At 45.8% G+C, this 14365-nt stretch overlaps 1 protein-coding gene across 1 annotated transcript in view; it reads right to left on the reverse strand.

Annotated features, from left to right (window-relative positions):
• CDHR3 (cadherin related family member 3) overlaps positions 1-13815 on the reverse strand; it is a gene marked incomplete at both ends in the record, with an annotated part of 75939 nt that extends 62124 nt beyond the window's left edge. The window contains one exon of the mRNA XM_080701180.1: positions 13770-13815. Coding sequence (XP_080557306.1) covers positions 13770-13815 — 46 coding nt within the window. The remainder of the gene's footprint in view (positions 1-13769) is intronic.
• Between the last annotated feature and the right edge of the window lie 550 nt (positions 13816-14365).

Raw genomic sequence — 14365 nt, forward strand, 5'->3', positions numbered from 1 at the left:
CCTGGAGACACTAGTCTGGTAAGACATCCTGTCTCACAGGATGCCCTAACTTACAATAGTTAGTTTGTAAGAGTTTATTGTCCATATTTGCAGCAGTATTTTTTTGGGTGGGGGGGATGAAGGAGGGTACTGGGAATTGAACCTTTCTACCTTTGAGCTACACTCTCAGCAGTTTTTATTTTTAATTTTCGAATATTGAAACAGGTTCTTGCTAAGTTGCTGAGGGTCTCACTAAGTTGCTGAGGCTGGCCTCAAACCTGCAATCCTCCTCTCTGACTCCCACTGGGACTGAAGGTGGGAGTCACTGCACCCCAGCTTCTGCAACAGCACTTAACTCATGAGATCACCTGAGAATCGAGGACTAGAGAACTCCAGAATCCTGGGAAATCTCTCTACACTCGTTAGCAATCTCAAGGACAATTGCTTGTGAATGTTGGTTGCTGAGTACTTGGGCACTGGGTCAATCAGTCTCATAGGCAATTGATTAACTCCAATTTCACAGAGGGGAGAATAGGAGACTCCAGGGAGGACCTACGAATTGCCTTGGACTACATTATAAACCTTGCTATTTAAGAAAAGGTGTTTTTCTTCCAGGAAAGTCCTGGAACCGATTCTAAGGTCCCCAGAACACTCTGTAAGACTTGGCCTGAACAGAGGAGAGTAACCAGAAGCACGCTTTCTGGCACCTTCCTGCTGGTTACTGTCATGGGCTGAATGGTTTTCCCCCAAAGATTCAAATCCACTCAGAACCATAGGATGGAGCCTACTTGGAAATAGAGATTCCACAGATGTAATTAGTTGGCAAGGATCCATGCTGGCATGGGCCCTAAATGCAGAAACTGGTGTTCTTATAAGGAGGCAGGACACGGAGACACATGCACAGAGACGAAGGCCATGGGATAATGGAGACTGAGATCGGGCTGAGTCAGCTACAAGCTGAGGAATAAAAAACAGTCACTGGAGCCGAGTGTGATGGCACACACCTGTTATCCCAGTACTTGGGAGGTTGAAACAGGAGGATCTCAGGTTTGTAGCCAGCCTCAGCAACTTAATGAGACCCTCCTCAAGTTAACAAGACCCTGTTTCCAAATAAAAAATAAAATAGGACTGGGAGTATGACTCAGAAGTAGAATGTCCCCTAGGTTCAATCCTCAGTGACATGAAACAAACAAAAAACAAAACAAAACAAAACAAAAAACAAACAAAAAAAAACCATAGCCACCAGAAGCTGGGAGGTAGGCAGGAAACAGATTCATCCTTAGAGCTTCCAGAAGGAATAAACCTACCCACACCTTGATTTGGGGTTTCTATTTTCCTAAACTGTGTGAGAGAATAAATTAATGTTGCTTTAGGCCACTCAGTTGGTGGTAATTTGTTACAGCAGCCCTAGGAAATGAATACAATTATGATTTTTCCAACATCCCAAAGAAGTGCATAATGCAAATTTTTTTTATTTCATTTACACCTCAAAACATCCCTCTCAGACAGGTATTCATGTCACCACCTTACAGATGAGGAAACTGAGCTGAAAGACACATAGCAAATAACAACTGACAAAGTAGAGGTTTACATGAGGCCCTGCTTCCCAGCCAGCTTTCCAAACTTGACCACCATCAGCCACTGGGAATAAAAAACCCTGGGACAATTCATAATAGCCAAAATATGGAACCAACCTAGGTCTCCATCAACAGATGAATGGCTTGCAAAATTATGGGAAGTACACACAATGGAATTCTACTCGGTCAAAATCATGTCATTCACAAGAAGATGGAAAGACCTGGAGAACATTATGCTAAGTGAGATCAGCCAAGTGCAGAAAGAGAAGGGACATATGTTTGCTCTAGTATGCCCAAACTAGGGAGTATTAGGGATACCAGAGGGACTCCAGATAATGGAGGGGAAACCTCAGCAAAGCTAGAGTGGAAGGATAGGAGAGGAAGAAGGCTGAGGTTGATTAATGGAGGATACATCCAAATATGTGAAAAAGTATGAATGTAGTATGGTCAACCTGGACACTCATTGTTGGGAGGGGGAAGAGGAAGCGGGAGGAAGGGCACCAAGCACTGTCTGAATGTATGCCATCCTTAAGATGGTCCACAAAAAAAAAAAAAAAAAAAGACTGGGACAGCAGGAGGTACCAGGTGAGGAGGGATGGTAGAAGGACCTGTTCTAGGGAATGGTGTTAAGTTCTAGAAACAAAGAAGCCTGAGAAAACATTGGATTTTGTAAGAGGATTTTTTTTTATTTCAATAAAGGGTGGGATGCAGAAGAATCAATGGAAATGTGAAAAAATTGAAATACAAGTGCATTCATTAATACAAGCTTTCAGTTTAGAAATTAAAATGCAAATTCTTAAGTTACTGTTGCTTTTTATGGTTTTCTAGTTTTATGGACAAGAACTATCCAAGGACTTGATATCCAAACAGCTGAGTTTTAGGGTGTTGTGAATTTTGCAATTTATAGAAATTGACTTTAATGGGATAGTAGTCCTGCTCTAAAAACCAAGAGCAAAAGAATATGTCTCAAGTATTTAAAAACAAGATGCTTCCAAGGAGAATTATTCAAAATGCACAAAGCCATCAAGTGCTTTGGCTGGCCAAACTTTCTAGGCTTAGGTCCCTCCCTTGTTCTTTTCCCAGGAATATAAACCCCAGAGCACCCCTGGGCCGCTCTTGACAGTGTTTCCTCACTGCTCAGCAAGATAAGGGACACCAGATCAGAAAGGAAGGTGGGCGCTTTGTGTCCTGTGACCCACCATCTCCCCAATACCCTTCTCACCTTCCCCAGTAACTCAGGCCCTTAGGCCAAGTAACAAAAGCGAAACTTGCTTTGATTTTCTCCAGAATATCCTGGGGGTAGGCCCAAATGGATAGCCTGAAACTATTAACTACCTGCATAGACCAGCTGCCTCCAGCTGGGCACCTCCCCACACACACACACAGCTTATTGTGTAGGGTCCCTGCCACTGCCTCACACCCCTGCAGCCGCTCACTTGGGAGGGGGCTGTGCTGGCCGTGGTTCTCTGCTCCTGGGTCTGCTAGATAACAGAAGCACCCCAGATGCCGGTTGCTCCATGTATGTGACAGAACCATGTACTGGAGTTTTCCTGTGACCTGGGAAGATAGCAGCAGCAACATGGCTCTGGGGGCCGGTAAGATATTGAACCTTCGATCCAGATGTCAAATCTAGATGATGTGATCCAATCTAGATGATGTATTGTTTGGGGAACAACATAAGAACTGGGCTTTTCCTTTTCCAAGGCTCGGGTATGAGAGGCTTGCTAAGCTCCACTGGGAGGATTCCCACAGCCTCGCCCCAAATGAGCAGATTAATCTGTGGCCACCAACCTACAGCACCAACTCTGGGCTAATAGAAGCCTGCCCCCTGAGTGCTGCTTGCTGACAGCCCCTGGCTTGCTTTGCTGGGAATGTATCCACTGCCTTTTTTTTTTTTTTTTTTTTTGCATTAACTATAACTCAATATTTCTGGGTCAGAGAGATTAATTCCATGAGAGAACCAGCATTCCAAACCAATGCATCTGAGTCCATGACAGCCCCATCCTGCCTCCTTTTGCTTACAGAGCTTTTTGCAGTCCTCAGGGATGATCATACTTTAAAGGCAGCGAGGGAGAGATTTTGGAAGGAATGGTTAGAGCCAGTGCTCTCGAGCAGTTTGTCTTGGGTGCTGCCTGCTCCATGCATGAAGCCAGGCGGTTCCTGGGTCTGTCCTTTTTACAGACTGTTTTGCTGGAGATGTTCCACTATTTTTGTGGTTTTCTTCCCAGGGCAAGGTCATGTGTGCCAGGGTTGCTTGTGCAATTGTGTCTAAAAACTTTAAGGCAGACACTCTGGGGATGCTGATAAGAAAGGTAGCCATGCCGGAACCTCAGTACCCAGCTTCTCCAGCTCCTTTGCTATTAAAAAAGTAGAAATAGCAATAGAAATCATAATGTCTGACTACGGTTCACATGCTAAAAATGGAGCAATTAGTAAGATACTGTGTTCACAAAACATTCACCCCATTCATTATACAGTTAAGTTTGAGAGCTGTGCCCAAAGGCCCAGCTGAGCAGTGGCAGAGGGAAGAGCCCAGGGGCCAGCTCTTCCTAAGACCCTGCACTTTCCTTCCAAGGCAGGTCTTCCAGAAAGCCAGAAGGAGGCGGCTTCTTCTTCTTCTTCTTCTTCTTCTTCTTCTTCTTCTTCTTCTTCTTCTTCTTCTTCTTCTTCTCCTTCTTCTTCTCCTCCTCCTCCTCCTCCTCCTCCTCCTCCTCCTCCTCCTCCTCCTCCTCCTCCTCCTCTTCTTCTTTTCTTCTCCTCCTCCTTCTTCTTGAGGAGGATACTGAATTGAATTCAGGGGCATTCTACCTCCAAGCCATACTCCTAGCCCTTTCTATTTTTTATTTTGAGACAGAGTCTCACTAAGTTACTGACGCTGGCCTTGAACCTTCGATCCTCCTGTCTTGCCTCCCAAGTACAAGGATCAAAGTATGTACCTCCATGTCTGGCTCAGAGGCTTTCTTTTGTGGTCTGAGTGATGGAGAGAAAACAAGAAGCTCTAATGGAATTTGATTTAAACATGCATTTTAACTAAGAATCAAATTAGAATTGTTATAAGGTTAGACTTGGAAGAAGGAAAACCATGCTGAAGATTGATTCTGGTCATGGAGCCCACTGCACCATCTGGTGGGGTTGAGGTCTGGATATACCATGCACTCACTTGTTCTTCTTTAATCACTGTTTCTCCAGAAACAGACTACTGGGGCCTCATCACAGGAGCCCACATTGACACAGGAAGTTAAGGCTTCCTGGGAGGAAGCTGACCACCCAACACCAGACTGGTGATGTGGGTTCAGGATGTGGGATGATACCACCTTCTTCTGGGGATATAGCTGCTCTGACCTGTGCCAGTATTGGGAAAAGGCATCAAAATGTATTAAGAAATTGCTTTAATAATTTCCAAAGTGTAAAATATAATCAGAGCTTAGGTGCTGTGCAGGCATTCAGGCAGGGAGGGGGCTGCAGCGATTACAATGCAGAGTTCCTCTCTGTCTTTGCCCTTCATTTTAATCATTAACCTGTAGTAAAAGCCTTAGAGTCAACTGAAGCCATTAGCCCTAAAATTTCAATAGAGGCAACCAGTGCCTCTGTTTACCTCCTCTCCTCTGGGATCCAGGTTGGGCATAGGAAAGGTAAACTTTGTGTGCGGCTTCAAAGCACCCTAGTTGATGAGCAACCAATACTGCCCAATACAATAGACCCGAGGGCAGGTAGATTCTTGACCCTTGCACTTAGGAAGTGCACTGTCCAGAGACAAAGAGGCACCACCTGGCTAAGGAATAAGTAACTAGCCCATTGCCTTGGTAACGCTGATGAGAAAAATACCAAAACAAAATCTATTTAAGGGTTGGGGTCCCCAAAAGGGGCTGGAGTTCCATTTTTGGGCTCTCCAGCATGCGGGTCAGCGGTCAGCATGCGGGTCAGCACGCTGCTTTTTCTTTCTCTTCTCTATTTCTTACTGCTCTATTTCCTAATTTTGTAATAAAGATTTGTTAAAGCTGCACTGGGCTACCTGATAGTTTTAATTTTCCTATTCAACCAACCTTAGTTGAATAAGAAAAAGAACCCCCACCAATTCAAACCGTAACATGACCTATATATAGCTCTGCAGTCAGCACACAGCAGAGCTTGCCTGAGCCGCCACTCAATAAATACTCCTCATTCTCTCTAGTGACCAAATAATCATGAGAGAAATCAGAGCATTGGGAAAAAGAGCAAGGGATTCGACACCAGAGCCCTGCTCCAAGCGCCTGCATTGTCAGGACTCGGCTATGAGGCACAGGCTGGGCCCTGCGCTCCCCTGGGCTCCCTCACCAACTCTCTTTCCGGGCTGTGCTGTACAGCAACAGTGGCTACTGAGCAGGGTTCTATCACCAAGGCCCATCCCTGGCCCCAGCTGATGTGCCTGCAAGTTGACAGTTTTATTACAGAAAACACAGAATAGCAAGAAGGCCAAAGTTAGGACTCAGCTCGGCTGAAGGCTGCCCCATAGCAAAAGATCCAGAGAATCCAGGGGCAGATTCCTGCTGGCCCTTTTCTCTAAGGACCACGCAGAACACGCTTTTTCAGATCAGGAATCACTGATGTAGGCACAAATACTGTCTTAGTCCATTTGTGTTGCAGTAACAGAATATCACAGACTGGGTAATTTGTAAACAATAGTTTATTTGGCTCACAGCGCTGGAGGCCGGAAGCCCAGATCCAAAGGCTGCATTTGGCAAAGACCTTCTTGCTTTGGTGTAACTCTGCCGAAGGCATCGCATGAGGAGGAAGGCCAGACTTCCTTTTTAACAAGCCCACTCTCATGTTATCAAATCTGCCCTCACCTGCCGGGCGTGGTGGCGCACGCTTGTAATCCCCGCGCTTGGGAGGCGGAGACAGGAGGATCGCGCAGGTTCGAAGCCAGCTGCGAGCGCTGGCTTAGGAGACCCTGTTTCCAAATAAAAAGTCTAAAATAGGTCTGGGAGTGTAGCCCGGAGGTAGAAGGGCTTCCAGGAACCCCAGCACCACCAAAAACAACAACAACAACAACAAAAAAACACATTAACCACTTCATGGCTCTGCTTTCATGACCTAATCACCTCTTAAAGGCCTCACCTTTTCAACACTGTTAGAGTGGGATTAAGCTTATAAAACCTAGCTAGGTGCGGTGGTGTGTGCAAATCGACTTCCTATACTTGGAGGCTGAGACAGGAGGACCACAGGCTCAAGGCCAGCCTCAGCAACGGAGCAAGATCCTTAGCAACTTAGTGAGAAATTCCAAGACCTGAACTCTGTGACACGTTTGAGTCATAGCCAGTACCTTGAAATCATAGAGCCCCAAAGGGAGTCTTTGCTGAAATGTTTATTTTTTTTCCATTTTGCTGTAGGCACATTTCAGCTTCAATAGCAGAGCTCTCTGAGGTCTTCACTCAGCCCAGATGCAAATCAATCACTCTTATTGATAAACGGTGCTTATAGACTGATACAAGCCATAAAGAGACTCCCAGGACCCAGGATCACAGAGGAGCATTACCAGTCAGCAAGGCTTCAGTGTGATGCAGGAACTTTATCAAAACAACTCAGGCTAATACCAGGCCCACTTGAACTCATCCTCCCATTGAAACGGGCTTTTCTTGCGAGAAAACCCCGGCCAGCTCTTGTCTACGGTGTGCGAAGAATGACACCCGCAGACCTCAGGAAGGGGAGTAAAAGGTTTATTGGAAGCAGCAGGGAATGGGGCAAGGGTGGCTGAACACCCCCAAAGGGGCTGGAACTCTGGGTCCAGCAGCTGCCTTCAGGACAATACTTGAGAGTAGCCCAAGCCGAATTGCCTTCAGGTGCAGGCTGCTTTCTTCCGGAGTCCACGCGATCTGCCAGAAGGGAATAGAGGAGCCAAGTGCCCATCAGTTGCAAACTACTTTCTCCCAGAGTCCACGCGATCTGCCAGAAAAGAGGTGCAGGTCACCCCTAGGGGCCTGGTCAGCCATGATGTCCAGCAGAGGCCTTCAGGTCACTACTTGAGAGTCACCCGAGCCAGCCAACACGACCTGCGAGAGAGAGAGAGAGAGAGAGAGAGAGAGAGAGAGAGAGAGAGAGAGAGAGAGAGAACAGCTCCCCAAAAGGGGAGGGGGTCCCGAGAGGGAAGTCCCCCCCCTTTTGCCATCTGACTGGCCGATGCCTGACCGCTTACAAGTCCGTTTGTGGTTAGGGCGACTTTGAGATTTCAAGGAGAATTTGCATAGGACATTTGCAAGTTCTTTGAAGGGTCTCCTTTCAGGAATGCCAGACTTGCTCGGTGGGTTTGTTGATTAGGAAATTCAGGATGGCTTTGTGAAGCTCTGGCCTTCTTATCTCCTGAGCCTTGGCGTTTCAGGCATTTGTCGCCCCTCAGGAAACTCAGGAAATTAGCTTTTTTCTACCAAGGCCTTTTCCCTATCTGCCTATTTCCTTTCTACCTCCTCACCATCACAGGTACCACACAAGTAAATCTATTTACTTGATAAACTATGAAGGATTACAAGAGTATTGGCCTCAGTATATACGACTTCCTATTGGTTTCCACAATGTGTAGCTTTTTAAATGGGATGCTCGCCCACCCCCTTTTGGAGAAGCTGATCTATGCCGGGCAAGGCACTTATAGAAGGGCCTAAGAGGACACAGAATAAAAGGAGGTGACTCTAATAAGGACTCTGTACCTGACACTAGATTAAAATTAGCAAGAGAAAAACGTGTCTGTCGTGGATCATCACTCTGGTGCCAGGCCCAGAAGGACTGCTTTATTTCAAACCTTTTCCAAGTCCACAGAAGTGAAAAGCAAATGGATTTCAGGAACTTTACTGCTTGAACTGGAAGAAGGAGAAGACAAACAGGTAACCATGCTAGAGAAGAGCGGGAGAGCAGAGGAGAGCTGCTGCCTTGCTTGTCTGAAGGTAGCTCTGAACAGAAAAGTGACACGATACAGTAGAAAACCCTTGCAATGTTTGACTGTCATAGAAAGGGTTAACTGGACAACAGAAAGACCTTTTGGAAACGGCCTGAATCTCTTTGCCTGCTTTGGTCAGCGGTCTCACTGCCGTGGCCCAGTAAACCTGACCACACACACAACTTAGGGGAAGGTGCATTTATTTGCTCACAGTGTTTTGATATTTCACAGTTTCAGCCCATGTTAGACCAGGTCTGCAGAAGTCAGGGCATGATGGCAGGAAGAAAGCAAGCCTCAGCTCTCATGTCGTGGGAGCCGGAAGCAACACAAGAGAGAGCAAGGGAAGGAGGGACCATATATAGTGCTCAAAGCTACACCCCCAGGGACCCACCTCCTCCATTCACACTCCTACCTAGTTACCACCTAGAAACCCATTACAATGGAGTTACCCTCGAATGCTATTACAACCTTTATGATTTATTATATCAACTTCAAACCTTAATAATGAGCGCTTCAGGGGACATTCTATATCCAACCAAAACACTACCTTTTCTTTTTCTTTCTTTTTTTTTTTTTAATCTCTACTGGGGATAAAACCCAGGGGCATTCTACCTCCGAGCTGTACCCCCAGCCTTATTTTTTGCTCTTTGTTTTTGCTCTGGTCTCATTGAGTTGCAGAGGGCCTCACTAAATAGCTGAGGCTGTCTGAGAATAGCAATCCTTCTGTCTCAGCCTCTCAAATGCTGGGATTGCGAGTGTGCACCACCACACTTGGCTCTAACACCGCCTTTTCAAATGATGAGAGCATTAAGAAGCAGATTCAGCCAGGTGCAGTGGTGCATGCCTGTAATCCCATTAGGTGGGAGGTTGAGGCAGGAGGATTGAAAATTCAAGGCCAGCCTGGGCAATTTAGTAAGACCCTGTCTCAAAATAAAAAATATCAAAAGGCCTCAGGATGGAGCTCAGTGATAGAATCCTCCTACTGCAAAAAATAAAAAATAAAAAAAATAAGAAGAAGAAAGAAAGAAAGAAAGAAAGAAAGAGAAAGAAAAGAAAGAAAGAAAAAAGGAAGGAAGGAAGGAAACAAAAAAAGTAAAGAAAAAGAAAGGCAGTAACACCTAGTTTTTCAAGGGGCATAAGACACTGAATCTTGTGCCTTGTCTATCACAGGCTCAGGGACTTCTTGGAGAGACCTGGGATAGTCCCTGAGCTGGTCTTATGGATAAAAATCAGGTGGATGGATTGGTGCTTTTCACCAATCAGGTAGGTCTTCCAACTCCTAAAGAACCTTTTTCTCACAACACTCTGGGATATTTCACTTCTATCAGAGTAACTCTAAAGTTGGTCCCCTGGGAGCATTCTCAAAATGCAGACAGCTCCATGTGCAGTGGGTTCCAGTATGCTGGGGATCTTTGGCGAGGTCCCTCATCTTTCGGGATTACCGCTCTCCTTTGGTGCGGATGGAGCCTGAAGGCGCACGCAGGGTCAGGAGTTTTGTCTAGCCTATGTTCTTTGGAGGCCTTCCTTTGTAAGCCATCATCAGAAATGGAACATGATAGCTTCCCAAAGAAAACTTTCGTTTTACTCAGCTTAATAAGAGATGAAAGGAACAGGCACTGATTTAAAAGCCAATAGAAAGCAGGCAGGAAAAGATTGAAAGATCTGCATTCGGTAGGGAGGGAACCATGTAGTGTAGACTCAGAAGGGATGGTCAACAAAAACAAATGCCTACTGGATATCCTTTATGTATGTGGCACTCGGGGCCTGCAGAGTGATAAGAAATACAAAATTGAGGCTGGGCCTGGTGGGACATACCTCTAACCCCAGTGCTTGGGAGACTGAAACAGGACGATAGTAGTTCCAGGCCAACCTTGGCAACTCAGCAACTTAGTGAGACCCTGTTTTAAAATAAAAAACAAGGCCGGGCGTGGTGGCGCATGCTTGTTATCTCTACGCTTGGGAGGCGGAGACAAGAGGATCACAAAGGTTCAAAGCCAGCCTCACTGGCTTAAGAGACCCTGTTTCCAAATAAATAAATAAATAAATAAATAAATAAATAAATAAATAAATAAATAAATAAATAAATGTCTGGGAGTTGCCCGGAGGTAGAAGGGTTTCCAGGAACCCCAGTACCACCAATAAATAAATTTAAAAAATAAAAATAAAACAGACCTGAGGGTGTAGAACATCACTGGGTTCAATTCTCAGTACAAAAGAAAGAAAGGAAGGAGGGAGGGAGGAAGCAAGGAAGCAAGGAAGCAAGGAAGGAAGGAAGGAAGGAAGGAAGGAAGGAAGGAAGGAAAGGAAAGATGAACCAGACCACAGAGCTGACAGCCTACTTGATGGAAGAGGCTGGACATGGATCAGATGGACTAGAGAGTGATAACTCATGCTACCTTTGCTGAGAACTTGTTCTATGCTGGGCCCTGTATAAGCTGTGAGTCCTGGAGTAGGCAACGGCAAGAGGGCTCACCAAGAGCAACCCAGGAAGCCTCCCTGGGGAGGTGAAGCCTGAGCCGAAGGGAGCATAGGCCCAACAAAAGAGGAGACCAAGCATCACCTGCTGCGTGATGCCTGCTTCCAGCACGCTGAGGGCAGGAGCTGAGGGGTCCGCCCCCACCCCCAGAATCCTGTGCCCTGGTGTTCCAGACTGAGGGTCAGGCTCAGGTTCCTAGACTCACAAAAGCTGAGAGGAACAGTCTGCACCACAGCAGCCCTTCCCAAACCAGGATTTAAGCCCGTGGAAGTAAAAGCATAGTAGAGTGCATGGTACTTGGAGGAGGGAGGGATTCAAACGTGTTTTTTCATAATAAGTCCCAGGTCTTCCGTGCAAGCCTTTGTGATGTTCCTTTCACAGGTCTGATGATCAGGTTCAAGTACAAGATGCTGGATTCTTCTTAACCTTGCTCTTTCCCCAGTGACAGTAAATGTCACCTCTTAACTCAAATGATTGTGGCCCTAAAAGCCCGCAGTTCTGGGAAAACTGCAAATGTTTACTTCAAGCAGGAGTCAGGACTGCCCAAGTCCCGCTTCCCATTCACAGCTCCCCTGCCCTCTGCAGAGTCTAAAAGCCCAAAAGAAGCAGGCTCAGCATTAAGAACCCCAGTCATTTATTTATCTTATTAGCAGATCAAAGAGGAAAGTCAAATGGTCATTTCCACAGATCTTGAGAAAGCATTTGACTTAAAGATCCATCTTTATTTAAAAATACTCTAAATAGCCGGGCGTGGTGGCGCACACTTGTAATCCCAGCATTTGGGAGGCTGAGACCAGAGGATCTGGGTTCACAGACAGCCTCAGTTACTTAATAAGGCCCTTTGCAATTCATTGAGACCCTGTTTCAAAATAAAGAATTAAAAATATAGGGCTGGGAGTGTAGCTCAGAGGTAGAAAGCCCCAGGGGTTCCATCCCCAGTACTGCAAAATATATATATATATATATACTCTAAATAGGAATAAAAGCTATCTCCTTAACTTATAAAATATTTTTGTCTCACACCAAAACTAGCAGCATCCCTACTGGGAAATGAGACAGGAATGTATACCACTTAACAATGGTCTGGAGGTACAGGCCTGCAAGTAGATAAAAGAAATGAGAGATATAAAATAGGAGAGGAGGATTATTAATGTTCATTATTTTCAAACCTGGAAAATGCATGAAAATCAACTGAAAAAACTTTTTTTCCCTGGTACCGGAAATGGAATCCAGGGGCATTATACCTCTGAGCTATACTCTCAGCCCTATTTTTTAGTCTTTTTTATTTTTGAACAGGGTCTCACTAAGTTGCAAAGTGCCTCACTAAGTAGCTGAGGCTGTCCACGAACCACGATCCTCCAGTCTCAGCCTCCCAAATACTGGGATTACAAGTGTGCGCCACCACGTCCAGCCTACTGAAAAACTATTATAAGTAGTAAGATAATTAATTAATAAACTTCCATATACCATTTAATAGTATGTTGAGTGATGTAAGGGAAGAAGAGATTCCATTTTCAAATGTTTAAAAAAAAGCAAAAATAAAAGAAAGCACTAGAAATAGACATAAATCAGAATGTGCACTATCAATATGAAGGAAGCTTTAAGCTATTCCTGAGGAAAAGAAATGGGTATTTTTTTTTTTTTTTTTTTGGTGGTACTGGGGTTCCTGGAAGCCCTTCTACCTCCGGGCTACACTCCCAGACCTATTTTTACATTTTCATTTTTGGAAACAGGGTCTCCTAAGCCAGCGCGCGCGGCTGGCTTCAAACCTGCGCGATCCTCCTGTCTCCGCCTCCCAAGCGTGGGGATTACAAGCGTGCGCCACCACGCCCGGCAGAAATGGGTATTTAAACAAGTATCTAGAAACTGTTCTTCAATTAGGAAGATCCAACATCATAAATAATAATCACTAACACTTACTAAGCATTTACTATGTTCCAGAAAATCCTTTAAGGATCACACTACATAACTCATCAAAGATGTAAATTATCCCCTAAATTAATCTGCAAATTAACATGATTGAATTCCATACATTATGCATACACTACCTACTCAGAAGTAAATTTAATTTAAAAAGCTGAATTTCAATAATCCAAGCTGACGACATTAAAATGATCATCTAAGATTCTGAAAGTTCTTGAATGAGAAAGAGGAAACCATTAAGCGGATGCTTTGGCCCTTCTACCAGGAGGCATTTTCTTTGCGCCATATGAAAACAATAACCCCTCAGCATCTCAGTTTCCCCAGGCGTGCCAACTTCAAGTTGGCCCACAAGACTCCAGAGAAGGGCCATAATCTCCATAAAGCCTGCGTGGACAGAACACAGAGCTCTGCAATGAAAATCATGTCCTGGCTGGGCGTGGTGGTGCACACTTTTAATCCCAGTACTTGGGAGGCTGAGACAGGAGGATCCCAGGTTTGTGGCCAGCCTCAGCTACTTAGTGAGGCCCTCTACAATTTAGTGAGACCCTGTTTTAAAATAAAGAACAAAAGATAAGGCTGGGAGTATTACTCAAAGGTAGAATGCCCCTTGGGTTCAATCCCCCATACTGCAAAAAAAGAAAATCATGTCCCCAGCTGTGGGTCTCAGAAGCACGTCCTGCACACGGTTAACACCGAGGAAGAGTGAAGTCCCGATGCACAGGGCCTAGCCCCCCTCTTCTCCGGGCCCCTCTAGCACACCCCCAGGCCTCTTGGGGATGCTGCACCTCATTCACCCCAGCACACACGTCTATAGTGGACCAGGCGCCCAAATCTCTCCTCCTCATCATACAATGGCATCCTGTGAACCAAGTGGGGAAAGCAAGGTTCCAGAGCAAAATGGAGCTCCTACCAGACATGGCACACAGGAGGACCAGGAGGATGGCGGCTTCCTGCATGCTTGATGGCTCCTGACTGTGTGCTCCCAGAGCGTTATCCAGGACCCGGCTCCAGCCTTTATCTCACACGCCACTCATCTCTCCTGGCTTTGTTGCCATGCAAGAAACCAAACAGAGGCTTGGTGGTAACTTAGGGAGATTCCAAACAGCAAAGCACTGTTTGTTCTTTGATCACCTGCTTCTGTGAGGGCATGGGGCCCGGGAGGCCAGGCTTGCTCAACCCAACATCCTCGTCTACTGGGTGGCTCCACAGGTAGCCCAGCAGACAAAGCGCGCGCTTGTAATCCCAGGACTTGGGAGGTTGAGACAGGAGGATCACAGGTTCGTGGCTAGCAACTTAGTGAGGCGCTCCGCAACTTAGTGAGAACCTATTTCAAAATAAAGAATAAAGCCAGGCGTGGTGGCGCACGCTTGTAATCCCAGCATTCGGGAGGCTGAGACCTGGAGGATCGCGGTTCGCGGACAGCCTCAGCTATTTAGTGAGGCCCTCTGCAACTCAGTGAGACCTGGTTTCAAAATAAAGAATAAAAAATAGGGCAGGGGGTGTAGC

Source organism: Muscardinus avellanarius (genome assembly GCF_963383645.1).
Source record: "Muscardinus avellanarius genome assembly, chromosome: 9".
In the NCBI taxonomy this organism is placed as follows: Eukaryota; Metazoa; Chordata; class Mammalia; order Rodentia; family Gliridae; genus Muscardinus; species Muscardinus avellanarius.